Genomic DNA, 15,863 nt, shown 5'->3' with positions numbered 1-15,863 from the left:
CTTTACATTACTTAAGTTATGTTAGGGTTACTTAAGACATAACCAACTATGTTTAAGAATTGCGAAATTGTTGGAATTACGTTTTGTTTTCACATAACCAGTGGTAGTCCTGTAATTTAGTAATTTAGGGGACCTGTTACCACAACTTAAAAAAAATGCATGGTTACAAGTTAAAAAATTGTAATTTATTGTTTTGATTAAACCTTTTAGGTTGCAAACATTATTTTGTAGAGTTCTGTTGACATAATAATGTTTATCATTACATCAACTTAATATCGTCTGTGATTTAAACTCAAATTTCTGCATTAATTGGCATTTTTTTAAGAAAAAGGTTGAAGTAACTTAATGAAATTGTCTTGAAAACTTTGGAAACTTTGCATTGGACCGGATAAGGAGAATAAATGTTGAAATTAATAGGGATGTGTCACGATTTTCAAATATTCAATTAGTTGATTTAATTATAGAATATCAAATAGGTTGTGCGATTATCGTCTTAAAAAAATTCCCCATGTTTTCGGTGCTGATGCGGTGGTGACACTTTCACGTAACCAGAGGGTGACGCGCGCTGCCAATAACGCACCTAAAAGCTGTTAATCAGCTCAGACAACAGAAGAAGGAAACATTGTCTCACAAGCACATTGTAGGCTTGTGTGGCATATAACATAGACATTAAAATTAATGTTCAGATTAAGTGCCGTCATTTAGGCTGTTCACAATATGTTATAATGCGTTTAGGCAGCCTAAAATCATTATGGCTTGAGGTAGACTTGCTGTGATAGGCGGTGTTGCCAGTGTTCAGACACAACACTGGTATTATCACTTGCCCACTGTGGCACTGCCCCCCACCGTCATTGATTTTTTAATAGTAATAAAAATCATTTAGTTCAGTTAGAGGACACTACAATTAGAAACTAAACATGTCTACTCAATTCAGCGTGAGCCGAATGAGAGTCGCAGCACAGATCAACTGCAGGAGTCGGATTTCCCCTCACTTCGCCTCACTCTTGACTGACAAAAGCGAAATGTAAAAGTGTCCATTTAAACAGGTTTGTCATTGTACTGTTTTGTTGTTGTGTTTTTCATTAAGAGTAACAATGAACCCAGCATTCAAGCAATCGCCACTCCCAAATTGGTGCTAGTTTGAAAGTGAAAGTAAAATGCCGCACGGGCATTCATGGTGCGTGTCCACTGGCGCAGAGCGAGCATTTTCAGTTAGTTCCTATGGAAGCTCAACTTCTGTATGAATTAAATGAAAATGCTCGCTCTGCTCTGCACCGTTATGAATGGCCGTGAAAAAAGCAAGCAAGAATGATCTCTCTTCTCTCTGTTTATGTGTGTGTAGCCTATGCGTGCGTGCATGCGGGGGAGGGGTGCGATTTTTCGAATAATAATTGAATAATTCCCAGTGATCATCAAATATTATTTTTGCTTGAAATGCCCATCCCTAGAAATGAAGTGTTAATTTGTTTTTTTGTGAAAGGAAAGACCTGTTAATGTTTAACGCAGTTATGTTTGACATTTAAAAGAGTTTCTGTTATGTAGAAGTTTTTGTGGTTACCATTGTGCTGAAGAGTAGATACATGAAGGTAAACACTACATTGACTCTATAAACAATGACTGTGCTAATACCAGTGACAAGTAATATACTTGATCATTAAATATACGTGTTTAATAAGTTATGTTAGCATGTGTTATGATAGCTGCTGATCTGAACTGAAATAGATAAGATTACAGGGCTACAACTCTGGTAGTTTGAGTGACTTAATTTTTTTGAGTAATCAACTTAAAAATGTGCGTTTATGCTACAAATTAAGTCTCTCTAACTTAATGTAGCTTATTGGTTGAACGTAAATTCACTCAAAGTTATATTTTTTAGTGTACAGATTCTGACTTTGTACACAGCCACTTGTTGATATTTGTTTGTGTGGCGCTTCTAAAAGTTTAGTCCTTAAGGAAAACAAGATACTTTTTTTATGCCTCTAAGGGCTTGTTATGAAATGTAGATGCCGCTCAATTACTCGCATTTCTCAAAGGCACTGATCTTTGCTAAAGGCTTGTGGCTACAACTCTTTGACAGCCAATAAACACTACTGACAGCTCGAGCATCTAGGCCCATTTTTTCATAAAAATATGTCTGGAGATTCACCAAAGAGATAGTCAAAGAGGCAGATGAAGCATCCCTTGTTCAGATGAAATCCAGACAAACAGCATATCTATAGCGTGAAAAGCGTTTCTCAGCATATCAGGAACAGCGGGCCTCATTACTTGTCCTGGCAGTAATGAACATCCACAAGTATGAAAAACACACACAAGTACATGCTCAGCAGTTTCAAAGGAAACAGACTAAAACTTTGGCAGTCGAAAAATATTCTTCCACCTCTGCAGAAAATCAGTCAAAGGGTCATTGAAATGTGCATGAGGTGAAGTCACATTTGGTTTGAGAAAATCTATGGGCTTTTGCTGCTGGGGTCAAAAAAAAAAAAAAAGACAGTTCAGTGAGCATTTCTACTGTAGGGCCTGATAAAACTGGGGGTGGAGGGGGGGACAATTCTAGCACTGTCAAGATCATCAACTGCTGCCATCAGTAACAGTGAAATAACTCACCATAGAAACATATTTCTTGAAAAAGCAATGACTTTCCTGCCACTGTGAACTGCTGTAAGTAAAGCAAACAGGCTTAGGCATCAGCCCGATGGCATTTCAGACATTTACCGGTGCTACTGAAATAGCCACACAAATGGGTACGAAATTTTGTTAGGTTATTAAAACCACTGCAAACGATCTGGCATTTAAAAGGCAAATCTCATGGCCCTAAGTTTACTTATTATGGGATTTCTGTTGTGTATGTGTGAGAATAAGTAGGAGTATTTACATCGCTAATGAAGCTCTGCTGTCACAAATAGAGAAGTTCATTACATTTCTGAAAATCTTATTAAACCAAGTGTCAACATTTCCATTATAGGCTCCAACCCCCATGCGGGTTACGGGAAAAGTCACTTCACAGGTCTGATAGCACAGAGTAAATGTGTAAAGCACCAACACAACAAACTAAATAGTGCCATTCAAGGGAACATTATATATTACAATTAATATCAAATGTGTTCTTAGAAGTGCTGCAATTTTTAATCCATTTGTCAAAAACTCATTCCCTGACTGCAGTGTGTCAAGTAGAAGTTAACTTGGTAGCAACTCTACTTTTTTATCTATATATGTCTATATTTTATCTATATTTGTTTGTTAAATATACAGCCGTTTTACTCAAAATACCTTCAAAGGAATGAGCAAAGTTGAGCATAACAAATGTCCAATCGCATACGCAGATTGATATCTGAAAGTTTTTTATTTTTCCTTCTTCTCAGTAGCATTTAGATATTTAAATCAAATAAATCAGCAACAATGGAAAGTATATAGATATAGCTGTCAGTTCATACTGCTGTTAACACTTTCTCTGAAAAGCAGATGCAATGAGACCTGTTTTCCTGTTTGTTCATGTGATGTTCGGCATAATGTCCACAGGACAGCATGCCCAGTAACAAGGAAAAGAAAAATCTCATTGAACCCATGACTTCTCAGTTGCCGCACATACTTCGGCATGTTAAGCAGTAGTTTTAACATCAAGGTTACATGCACTTAAAGGATTAGTTCACTTTCATATAAAATTTTCCTGATAATTTACTCACCCCCATGTCATCCAAGATGTTCATGTCTTTCTTTCTTCAGTCGAAAAGAAATTAAGGTTTTTGAGGAAAACATTCCAGGATTATTCTACTTATAATGGACTTCAATGGCCTCCAAACGGTTGAAGGTCAAAATTATAGTTTCAGTGCAGCTTCAAAGGGCTTTAAACGATACCAGACGAGGAATAAGGGTCTTATCTAGCGAAACGATCGGTCATTTTCGAAAAAAATGTAAATGTATATGCTTTATATAAACAAATGATCGCCTTCCAAGTGCTTCCGCCAAAACCGTACTTTTGTATTCTTCAAAAAGCTTACGCTGTATGTCCTAAGCCTTCCCTATTCAACTTACGGAACGAACGCAGCGCCAGTTACATTTTTTCCGTAAGTAGAATAGGGAAGGCGTAGGACATACAGCGTATTTGTTGAATAACACCATTTGTTATTCAACAAATACGTTGTCATACTGCTACGCTATTTTCGGTGCAGAGCTTCAGTGTTTACGTTCGAATGGCGGCTCAGTATTGGCCGGGTCTGGTTGCTGCTGCCTACAGTATGTGTGGATCAGGTACCCTCGGATTTCATCAAAAATATCTTAATTTTTGTTCCGAAGATAAACGAAGGTCTTACAGGTTTAGGATGACATGAGGGTGAGTACTTAATGACAGAAATTTCCTTTTTGGGTGAACTAACACTTTAATTTGTACTGTAGTTAATCAAATGAAGTTTGATTTAATGTTGACTTCAACAATTTCAAAATGCATCTCGTTTTCTACACTGTGATAGCAAGTGATTGCAGATTATCCAAACTACTAAAGCCATTTCACTGTAACAGGAAGCAAATGGCAGCGTCACGCTAAACCAGCTCCGCATCATGAACACGCTCCAGATTGAGAGAAAGACAGTAGTGTAGTCAACAGGAGGGCCGTGGCAGGAGCCTCTCATCCCAGACCTCAGCAGGTGAGGAGCTGCGAGCAGTGAGAGATGAGGAAAGTGAGCTGTTCGGAGCACAGCGAGAGATCTGCTCCCCTGTCGAACAGCGTTAAGAACACAGTGTTACAACAGATGATGAGATTTCATCATCCAGGCAGATAAGCTGGCCCGAACGGTGCGCTGAGATCGCAGGAGTGCCGGCTGCAGGCGACAACCTGAAACTTTATCTTTTTCACATTCTGTCTAAGGGAGTAATTTTTTTTTTACCTCTCTTGTCCCACTTTGCATTTGTAAAAGCGGTGCTATGAATGCAAGATTTCAGAGAAAAAGAAAATTAAGTCACTGAGATGATACTACAGTAAGCAATTATTTTCATGTTATGACCTAAAACTGATAATTGGCCAATGTTAAAATTCTATACAATACAAAAACACTAAAAACTAAAATCAATTTGTTTAAATGCTGTAAATTTAGGCATCACAAAATTATGATGTACATTATGACAAATGGATATTCATCCTGAGATTTGCTAAAAACTGCATTTAACAGAGTTATTAAATTATTAGTGTTTTTAAAGATTAACTTTGAGTGTTAGATGATGGCAATGATACAAAAAAAAAAAAAATAATTAGCATGCACAAATAAATATCCAATATAGATCAATACCAATAAATTGATGGGAAAAACAAAAACCTAGTATCGACCAATAACCAATATGGTACCGATATATCGGGCATCCCTACAATTTTTAAATATTTATATTAATACTATCAAATTAAATCAAAACAATGGCAAGTATCCTTTAAGTATTTCCTTCATCCTTTAAGTTTTTAAAAGCAATCATTCAACAGCAATGAAGACTGAAGAAATACACTAAGTGGTGTGTTTTTCATCACTGTTGATTAATAATGACATAATAGATGGGCTATTATTTAAAAAACTAAAACATTTCTGTTAATTAAAATAAAGCTGAAATAAAATAAAATATAAATATTAGTTGAAAAACTAATAAAAAGACAAATGCGCATAACGAAATGACAAAAATTTAAAGTAAAATTAACATGAAAGCTTTTATTTTTATATTTTTAGTTAATTCAAAATAAAAAAAATAACAAAACTATAATAACTAAAATAACTGCATAATAGTAGCAAGGTATATTGGACATACACTGCAAGGTTTATGGCACAAATCTGTAATTTTCTTTTATGTTTACACTGACTAATGACAAAACAACGTCGATATTACAATGATTACATAACATTAATATCTAGCTAACACACATATTTTGACCACTGATGTCACATTATCACAAGGTATAAGCTCACTTTTACATGGATACGTATATTCCACTGCCTTCTGTCATGTTCAGACACCACTCAGATACTCAATTGAGTCAATATTGTAGAAAAATTAAAGCCCAGGACACAACAAGCCAATGTCAAATAACTTGCGGTGACGAAATTTTACTGTTGTCTCATTTTGTTGGCTGCGCCTTGGCCACAAAAAACTGGTCTTGAACACACTAAAAGGACTACTGGCGACTGTCAACTAGCACATGCTTTTTGCGCCCGCGTGTTTTGAAATAACTGTCCATTTCAGCAGGTATCAATAGATTTGCATCATTCAAGCCATCAATCCATTTTGAATAACAATCATGCTGATCACGTTCTTTAGTCCAGTCAGCTCACGTTATTATGAAAATATTCGCACATTGGAATGCTCAGATAAGATGACGTAAAATTATAACAGGCTTCTGTCTGTACTGTCTTGACTTCTTTGCTCGCTTTTGCTTTTATCCCTGTGCACTGACTCGTTTACTAAGCTGAACAGCCAATCAGAGTTCTCTCTCTCACCGACGGTGCTGACGCTGATTCAACGTGTTTATAAAAAAAAAAAAAAAAAAAAACCTGACGGCATCTGACTAGAGCCAACAGTGTGGAACACACAGAAAAAAATAAGCCGATCAACGCTCAAAAATGGCACGACAGCCGACTTGGTGTGTCCTGTGCTTTTTATTTTATTTTAGTATCAAGTTTGTACCAAAGGACCAGTACTTTCGTCATTGCTAGACTCATTTCCGGTCAGAGGCCATCCTCATTCCATTCCATGGAGAGAAATTACTTTTTTTTTTCTTAACTAGCTCCCTGAAGAATGGATGAAAGAGACTGAGTCTTAACAGGCCCTTGTGCTAATATTACCATCAGCACCTGAAAGAGACGAGGATAGGAGAAATGAGCATGCAAATGGAAAAATCGCTTCAATCAGCCACCTCTCTTTGCATTTCAATGTGCTGGCAGATGCTTTAATGAAATGCTTTCTCTTATTCTCTCTCTCGTACTGACCTCTAGCATCCCTCAACTCTGACGGCTACACATCTTTCCAACTATCTAAGGTTATGAGAGGTGTTGGCCTTACGCTTGAACGGCTCCTCTTGAGCGAACACTTCTGTGTGACATTTCCCAGAGGCTAGGAGGCGGTGATGCAAGCATATTTAATTACAGTGCCCTAATCAAACTGTTAATTATCTAATTCTGATACAACCCCAGGGAAGCAAAACCAGCAATTTTTGTGTCGCCTCAGTCGCTCTGAAAATCATCGCATTCACATCTGAGAAACAGTCCTATTACAACCAAAATAACATTTAAGTAAATTAAAGATACAAGAGCGAGAGACAACCACTAAAGGGAACGAACTGAGCAGAATTAAGAGCTCAACAACTATCAACTAGAATATGAAATTGGCCTCTGCTCAAATAATTGAATAACACCCTCATGAATAAAAGAACTACATCATAAGTAAGCTGTTGATTGACAATCAATCTGACTTGAAATTTTAAAAACCCATTTCGTTACAGGATTGAGGTCAACTTATTTAATATTCAGCCAACAAGAATTGAGAAAATTGAGGAGGATGAACTAATTTCTGCTCTGGAAATTCAGCAGGAAAAAGTCTGTAAACTGCATTTCAGGGCCATTCGAGAAAAAAAAAAAAAAAAGGCTTTTAGGTTGATCCATATAAAAATCAGACAAACAGGAAACTTAAAGGGATAATAACAAATCACACAATACTGGCTTCAAGCAAAGGACGCGAAAGAAACAATGTTGTCCACAAAACGTGCTGGTTTTTTTTAAGTCTTCTAAAGCCCAAAAGTCACTCTTTGAAATTTAAGTTCAATTCACTATACAATGAATAACAACAAGTTTCAGTCTACCCTCCTGACAAATCTTCAGAAATCTAGAAATATAGCGCACAAGTCGTAGGGACCACTTTCATAATCCTTCAATTGTGCTTTTGCATCCTTTTTGGAGCTGAACCGTTCAAGTGCTCATTCACTTCCATTATACTGAAAAGAGTGGCCAGGATACTTTTCACCTTTTGTGTTCCAGAGAAAAGGTCATACAGTATGAGTTTGGAACAACATAAGTGTGGGTAAATAAGGACAAATTGGACAAATTATCCATCTTTTTCCTAATGAACCTACTGTGTTTTAGATTATGGGAGGCACTTCCAGTTTGGGGAAGTTCCAATAAAAAAAGGCTGAAACATATAATTTCAAATCATAAGGTTGCGCTACAAATATTCCTTATCTGTCAGTTTGACTGAATAAGCGGTAATTTCTTTCATATTCTCATGTTCAGACTTCAAGAGAATAATGTTACACTTGGTAATTTAATGTGACATGGTAACCCTCTACGGACACACTGAAGCCATTGGCTGGTAAATTTTTTATTTTACTCGCCAGACTTTTTACATGAAGTGCAAGAACAATGCAAAATCTACATAAATATAATATTAAACATAAATATAAAATATAAATTTCAAACACTATTAAAGTAAACAGTATAATAAAATAAGAACAAATAATCAAACTATAAGCAATAGCACAAATAAACAATAGAACAATGAAAATAATGAAATAAACAGTGCTTTTCAGGTTTTACAGATAGAGTTAGATACAGATTAGGTAGATTATGTAGAGAAATTAAAGTAATCAAACGTAAAATAGTACTGCATAGTCTTCTCTGTATAATTTAAATATACAGTAGATGAATCCTTTTTAAAGTTACAAAAGATATTCAGTCAAGAGCATTGAGTTATTTATTTATTTGTTTTTTTTGTTGTTGCAGTGAGTGTTGTTTTAATACACTAAAAACAGACAGCAGCAGGAATATTAAGCCGCTGTCACTTTAAGACATAATGCACAGATCCAATATACTGATACTGTACACTTGCGTTTTATTTCTTGACTGTTTACGTTTACTCAACACATAACCGACTATGTTTACTAGGATACACGCCAAGACGGGCATTTTTTAATAATTTTGTGTGAAATTGTCCTTTGAAGAGCAAGACGACGTGGAAGAGAGTTCAATTCAGTATCCACGTGCGAGTGAATTACTTGCATTGTAGAGGGTTGCGTGGTATAACAAGAATTTTCTCCCCAGATCCTCATGTCTCTTTCCAGGTTTGATTTCTCACAGATGCTTTGAAATGTATTTGTCTCCCTTTTCACTTCTAATCCCTATAAACAGTGTTTACTGGAATGTCTCTAAAACAGGTAAATATAATATTTATTGTCTGTCAAAATGACGGAAATCACTGTGAAATATTATCACTCAATGTTCCAGGTAATTAACATTTTTGATTAAGACAACGTGTTACATAATACAGACATACACTATATTGCCAAAAGTTTTGGGATGCCTGCCTTTACGTGCACATGAACTTTAATGACATCCCGTTCTTAGGCTTTCCACAAGGTTTAGGTGTTTATGGGAATTTTTGAACATTCTTCTAGAAGCGCATTTGTGAGGTCAGGCACTGAAGTTGGACGAGAAGGCCTGACTCAGTCTCCGCTTTAATTTATCCCAAAGGTGTTCTATCGGGTTGAGGTCAGGACTCTGTGCAGGCCAGTCAAGTTCCTCCACACCAAACTCGCTCATCCATGTCTTTAGGGGCCTTGTTTTGTGCACTGGTGTGCAGTCATGTTAGAACAGAAAGGGGCCATCCCCAAACTGTTCCCACAAAGTTGGGAGCATGAAATTGTCCAAAATGTCTTGGTATGCTGAAGCATTAAGAGTTCCTTTCACTGAAAGTAAGGTGCCAAGCCCAACCCCTGAAAAACAACCCCACACTATAATCCCTCTCCACCAAACTTTACACTTGGCACAATGCAGTCAGGCAAGTACCGTTCTCCTAGCAACCGGCAAACTCAGACTTGTCCATCAGATTTCCAGACAGAGAAGCGTGATTCGTCACTCCAGAGAACACGTCTCTACTGCTCTAGAGTCCAGTGGCGGCGTGCTTTACACCATTGCATCCGACACTTTGCACTTGGTGAAGTAAGGCTTGGATGCAGCTGCTCGGCCATGGAAACCCATTTCATGAAGCTCTCTATGCAGTGTTCTTGAGCTAATCTGAAGGCCACATGAAGTTTGGAGGTCTGTAGCTATTGACTCAGCATGCGCTGACCCCGCTCTGTGATTTTACGAGGCCTACCACTTCGTGGCTGAGTTGCTGTTGCTCCCAATTGCTTCCGCTTTGTTATGATACCACTAACAGTTGACCGTGGAATATTTAGTAGTGAGGAAATTTCACGAATGGACTTATTGCACAGGTGGCAACCTATCACGGTACCACGCTTGAATTCACTGAGCTCCTGAGAGGAGCTTTCTTTCACAAATGTTTGTAGAAGCAGTCTGCATGCCTAGGTGCTTGATTTTATACACCTGTGGCCATGGAATTGATTGGAACACCTGAATTCAATGATTTGGAGGGGTGTCCCAATACTTTTGGCAATATAGTGTATATTACTACAGTGATATTTAACACATCCATAATATTTCATCAGAAATAATCAGGTTATTCATGGTCTGTGGTAATATTTTATTAATGCTTTTACACTTTTAAATGTCCTTTTAATGTTTGATGGTTGAAGGGTAAGTAGAATTATGTCATCTCATTGTACCCAGGTTTTGAAAATGCTTATTATTGTGTTCACAGAGCAAACCTTTCGCTGATTGCTTACAGCTTAATGGAAGTTACTCCCATAATTTGTGCATGGGGCATAGGAAAAAGGTGGAAACCGTTAATAAAAAAAGAAGATTGAGGTCAACAACTAAACTAATCTAAATTGAGACGATGAATTCAGATGGAAAAGTCTGTGAACTGTATTTCAGGGCATGTACATTTGACAGTTAAATTGGCACTGGCTTTTAGCTAGATCTGTAATTAAAAAAAGAAACCGGACACTTAAAGAAAAACTAATTCAGGAGGCATCTACTTACCAAGTAGGGCAGACATATTCTGGAAGATCCTCAGAAGCTCAGGGGTGATGGCAGGGCTGTTCTCTAAAGTTGCCAACCTGAATGAAGAAAAAGATCATGTCATTTGAACAGCCTTCATTTAAAATGCAACACCATTTTTCAGTCAAAGATGTTACTTGATCATAATGATATGGAAAGACAAAAAAAAAAATCCTTCAAATAATAGTAATATTACAATGAAAGAACTATGCTTTTAGTGTCCATGGAAACACTACATGGCATCAGTTCATAAAAAGGGTGGCTTCAAGCCGAGCATCTTCCATCTTTAAACAAAACAGGCAATCTTTCATAAAAGCATTGCAGAAAATGAATGGATGCTGCTAAAATTGTTGAAGTGCTGCTATATTTGATCCAGAGGCTACAGAGGAGTCTTTGTGCAGGTCGGGTTATTGTACAGAGCTACTCTCTTTGTCTTGATACAAGAGAGATAGAGTGACTCAGAGAAAATGAAAATTGGACAACGGGGAAGAACAACAAACCGAGAGAGCGAGTCTGAAGCCTTGAACTTAAAGGGGGGGTGTTAACCCTCCTCAAAGAGATGAGCGAAGACAATGAGAAGACTGACGGAACGGAGAGAAAAGAAATCCACTCAGAAAGGAGATAAAGATGGCAAGTGTGTGAATTACAGCACTACAGAAGAAATCTATGGTAAATACAAAGGAGGGTTGAGCTTATTATCACGGACAATATTGATTGGAATGTAGGGCATGCGGTTTAAAACTCGGAGCTGAAGATAAATTAATTTATGCGTAAGATTTCTCCTGACTCAGCGTTGTCTTGACGCTTGACAGCACGGCTAAGTGTAATTTGGGGCACTTACATAAAAAAGTGTTGGCTCGGTTCCTCCGAGGCACAACTCCAATGATTCATGCTATCATTCGCATCTGGACAGGCAATTTGTCACACAAATCTTTTAAGCCTTACGTGTCAGTGGTTGACAGGAGTGAAACAGCCACTAACTGGGATCCCATTTAGATTGAGGGCAGTTAAGACAAGTGCAATGCTTTAGCTGTATTCCTGAGGTTAGGAATATCCTGAACAAAGAAGAAATGTGACACCTATATCCTCAGTCATGAATTGGGTAAATCTCAACCCATATAAAGACCATATGTTAACATGATAATGTTAATTTGTTAATACGAAATTGTGAAGAAATTTTTTTAACAGTTATACGCAATTAAAAATTGAAATAACCTGAAATACTCTAAATTGAGATAGAAAACAGAACACAGAAAGGCAAATTGATATTTTTAAAAAATAAAACGAGTTTAAAAAGGCTTGAAAGTCTAGAAATTTGTACTTAGTTACATACACTATCGTTCAACAATTTTGGTCAGTGAGATCTATTATTGTGAAATATTATTACAACTTAAAATAAATGTTTTCTATTTTAATACAATTTAAAATGTAATTTAATTCCTGTGATGGCAAAGCAGAATTTTCAGCATCATTAGTCTAGTCTTCAGTCACATGATCCTTTGACACTCATTCTAATATGTTGATTTGCTGCTCAAGAAACATTTCAAATTATTATAAATGTTGAAAACAGTTGTGCTGCTTAATATTTTTGTGGAAACCGTGATGCATTTTTTAGGACTCTTTGATGATTATAAAGTTAAAAAGAACAGCATTTATTTGAAACAGAATTTTTTGTAACAATGTAAAAAAATTTTACTGCCATTTTTAAACAATTTAATGCATCCTTGCTTAATAATTGTACTAAATTTAAAAAAATAAAAAAATAAATAAAATCTCACTGACACTACAGAATAATAGCGTATATTTCATGAAATGTAATAAATTTTGTGGTTCAAAATCAGAATGGAAGTTCTTTGAATTGCAAATTCGTCTTCCAGTCATTCCAATTCAACTTCCAGTATGGTTGTGGCTAATTCCATTCAAATTAACTCATTAATTCAAATTAACAAGGCCAAATCAATTATCATAATTTGCATTTCACATTCCAAAATTAGGACCAGGATTCAGCCAGTGTGGGCATATCCGCACACAGGTTGCTATAGCAATGTCGTAGGCATCAACCGGATGCTACTAGTCGACTTTCTTCAAAAATGGTGAGCAGCAAGCTAGCAGCATGAAGAGAGCTCACAAAGGCTGAAAATTTGTTCTTTCCTTATGCTCACCACGGTGGCCAACTGCACAGTTGAACTCATGCAGCGCACAAAACAGCATAAGAGCCTGAGGAGAGTATGTGCCACATTATTCTGTGCTGCCCTCACCACTGGCATTGCTGAGCAGTGTGGAGTACAGAGGTGAAACAGCCACATGAGTCACATTTTATGACAGATTTTAACTTTTTACGCACCATGATGTGTGAAATGTGACGTCAAATACATGTGGGGTCTTTAGGGCAATAAAGAAATAAACTTGAATCTGAAAAAATATATAAAAGTGAATAAATTCACTCCTGCAGTTAATTTAGATCAGATCAGCTGATATATATATATATATATATATATATATATATATATATATAGACACAGACATAGAATTAAATTGTGACAGTATAGGGATATGGAGAGCAGACAGCAGTAGAATACTGATAATGTGAAATATATAGAGAGTATAGGTAAAACAAGGACTTCAGAGACACAAGTGAAAATATAATGTAAACACTACCAGTCAAGTTTTGACAGTGGACAGAATACTTATTGTTATCAAAGGTGTGTGTCGCTTTTGTATTGATCTATGGCAGCCCACTGCTGGAGAATAATGATCTGACCTACTCAAAGTTTGACTTTTCATTATCTTATAAGTTTTGACCCCTTTGGAGTAGAAACTGTCTTTTCAATTTCCACTAAATTGATCATCCAGTATTGTGAACTATATTGCTACCTGTTGATTTACTACTTTATTTTAGCATTTCTTCCCATTTAGAAGACAAAACAGATATGAGGCTGAATCTTGGTAATGCTTTCACCTACTTAAACAACATCTAGTAAGAGTCAGTGCCCTGAGGATTTAAAAACGCATGTAAAGTTTAGGAAATTGTACTAATTGTTAAATTTGTCAGTAGCTTTTTTTAATAATATGGCCTAAAGCCAAACCTCTAGAGATTCCTTAGTTCATACGAAGTACAATGACCAGTCATATTCAAGGTCAACTGTATTGCCCGTTAGCCATTTTGAATTTTATTGTAAACTGCTGTATCTATAAAGCTTTGGTACAATGAAACAAAACTTGATAAGATCAACGATACATACATACATACATGCCCTGCGAGTGCGAGAGCAGGGACAGCAGCAACTAGGCTAAGTTCAGACTGCAGGCAAAAGTGGCCCAAATCTGATTTTTTTTTTTTTTTTTTTGGTCATATGTGACACAGATCTGTTTATTTCATAACAGTGCGAACAGCAGGCTATGTTCAGATGGCAGGAAACAGTGGCCCAAATCTGATTTTTTTTTTTTTGTCATATGTGACACAGAGCTGTTTATTTCATAACAGTGTGAACACTGGAATGAAATCTGATCTTTTCCATTCTGACTTGGGCCACTTCCATATGTGGTCCTAAATCAGATACAGGTCAGATGTTTCGTAATGCGACCTCAGTCTGAACAGTCATATCGGAATTCATGCTACTTTTAAGCCACTTTAGATCAACATTCATCACAATTCTGCGCTGATGGGAGTCACATTTGAAAGACAAAAACCGGTAGTTCTTTGGGCAGTGAGTGAATATGGAAGACGGCAGCTAAGTTATTCATTGGAGGGACAGTGAGCTGTTATACTTAAATTTATTACAGTGACAGCTCTATACAAGCCAAACTTGGAAAACCTATAGGAGAAAGAAATTTGCTCTTTCTCCTCATTCTTGTCCGCATTATCGCCTGTGCACAAATTTGCTGCCTTCCGACCGCTGCACATCACCTTATAAATGAAGGCGTAAACGCTGACTTCAGTAACCTGTGTGGTTACTTCCCTATAATTCCTTGCCGTCTTTGGCTATGTTCACACTGCATGCCTTAAAGCGGACCTTTTATGTCCCTTTTTACAAGATGTAAAATAAGTCTCTGATGCCCCCAGGGTGTGTAAAGTTTTAGCTCAAAATACCCCACAGATAATTTTTATAGCATGTTAAAAACGTTTTTGTGTGTGCCCATTTAAATGCAAATTAACTGCTGCTCCTGGCTCCCTTTAAAGAAGAGGGCGGAGCTTCAAAAGCTCATGGTCCGGCATACCGACAACAACAAAACAGGACAATCTCACGAACTGAAAATGTCAGAAACTGTCAGCAGTATGTTGTATGCTGCATAGAGACAGAACAGGTATATAGTTTAGTTTAATTACGGTTATAACTTATGTTGTCGTCTTGCTTCTATCCACTATTAGTACAAGCCTGTTGTAGTGGACCCTGTCCAAATGATGGGCAAAACTTCACTGATGAGTTTTATGAAGTTTATTGTACATCACACAAAGTGTCCGTTTTCACTCCAGAAAATCACTGTAAGAGCTGAATAAAACACAGTACAAGAAGTGCGCATTAAAACCCTAACCCTTATCCATAAACTCTCTATTCCCCTTGCATTATCATCAACATACACAGCGAATTGCACAAAAACACTCGTTACTACTAACAGTAAACAAATAAATACAGACCCAGGGGTGCTTAATAAACCGGTAAACTTTATATCCATAAAACAACTCTGATGAACTCAACTAAAGTGTGTGCTCTCCCTTTCATTACTGCCATGACCAGTATCACACCGGAGACATAAGCTGGATCACAAACAGTTTGTACTGATCCATACTTGAGTAACAACTTTTTAGCAAAACCTGTGTTTTGTCCTGTCCCTTTGCAGTCTGGTGTAAAATGATTTGTGCAGACAAACGAATTTAGGTATATGGGAGCACATTCCCTTCAAAAATAAAACTAATCCCCTGTGTCTTCAGTGGCTGTGATGTCAAAA

The 15,863-nt window shown here is 36.9% G+C and overlaps 1 protein-coding gene across 2 annotated transcripts in view; it reads right to left on the bottom strand.

The window, feature by feature from the left end:
- The window catches only part of ipo11 (importin 11), a 161,813-nt gene that overhangs the window by 49,551 nt on the left and 96,399 nt on the right, over positions 1-15,863 (bottom strand). For both annotated transcript variants that reach the window (XM_051902948.1, XM_051902949.1), the window contains exon 22: positions 10,899-10,975. In XM_051902948.1, the coding sequence (XP_051758908.1) occupies positions 10,899-10,975 (77 nt within the window). The remainder of the gene's footprint in view (positions 1-10,898; positions 10,976-15,863) is intronic.

The sequence above is a fragment of the Ctenopharyngodon idella genome, chromosome 8 (assembly GCF_019924925.1).
Source record: "Ctenopharyngodon idella isolate HZGC_01 chromosome 8, HZGC01, whole genome shotgun sequence".
NCBI classification, from domain to species: domain Eukaryota; kingdom Metazoa; phylum Chordata; class Actinopteri; order Cypriniformes; family Xenocyprididae; genus Ctenopharyngodon; species Ctenopharyngodon idella.
Note: the sequence above shows the minus strand (reverse complement) of the source record. Positions and strands in the feature narration are given on the sequence as shown.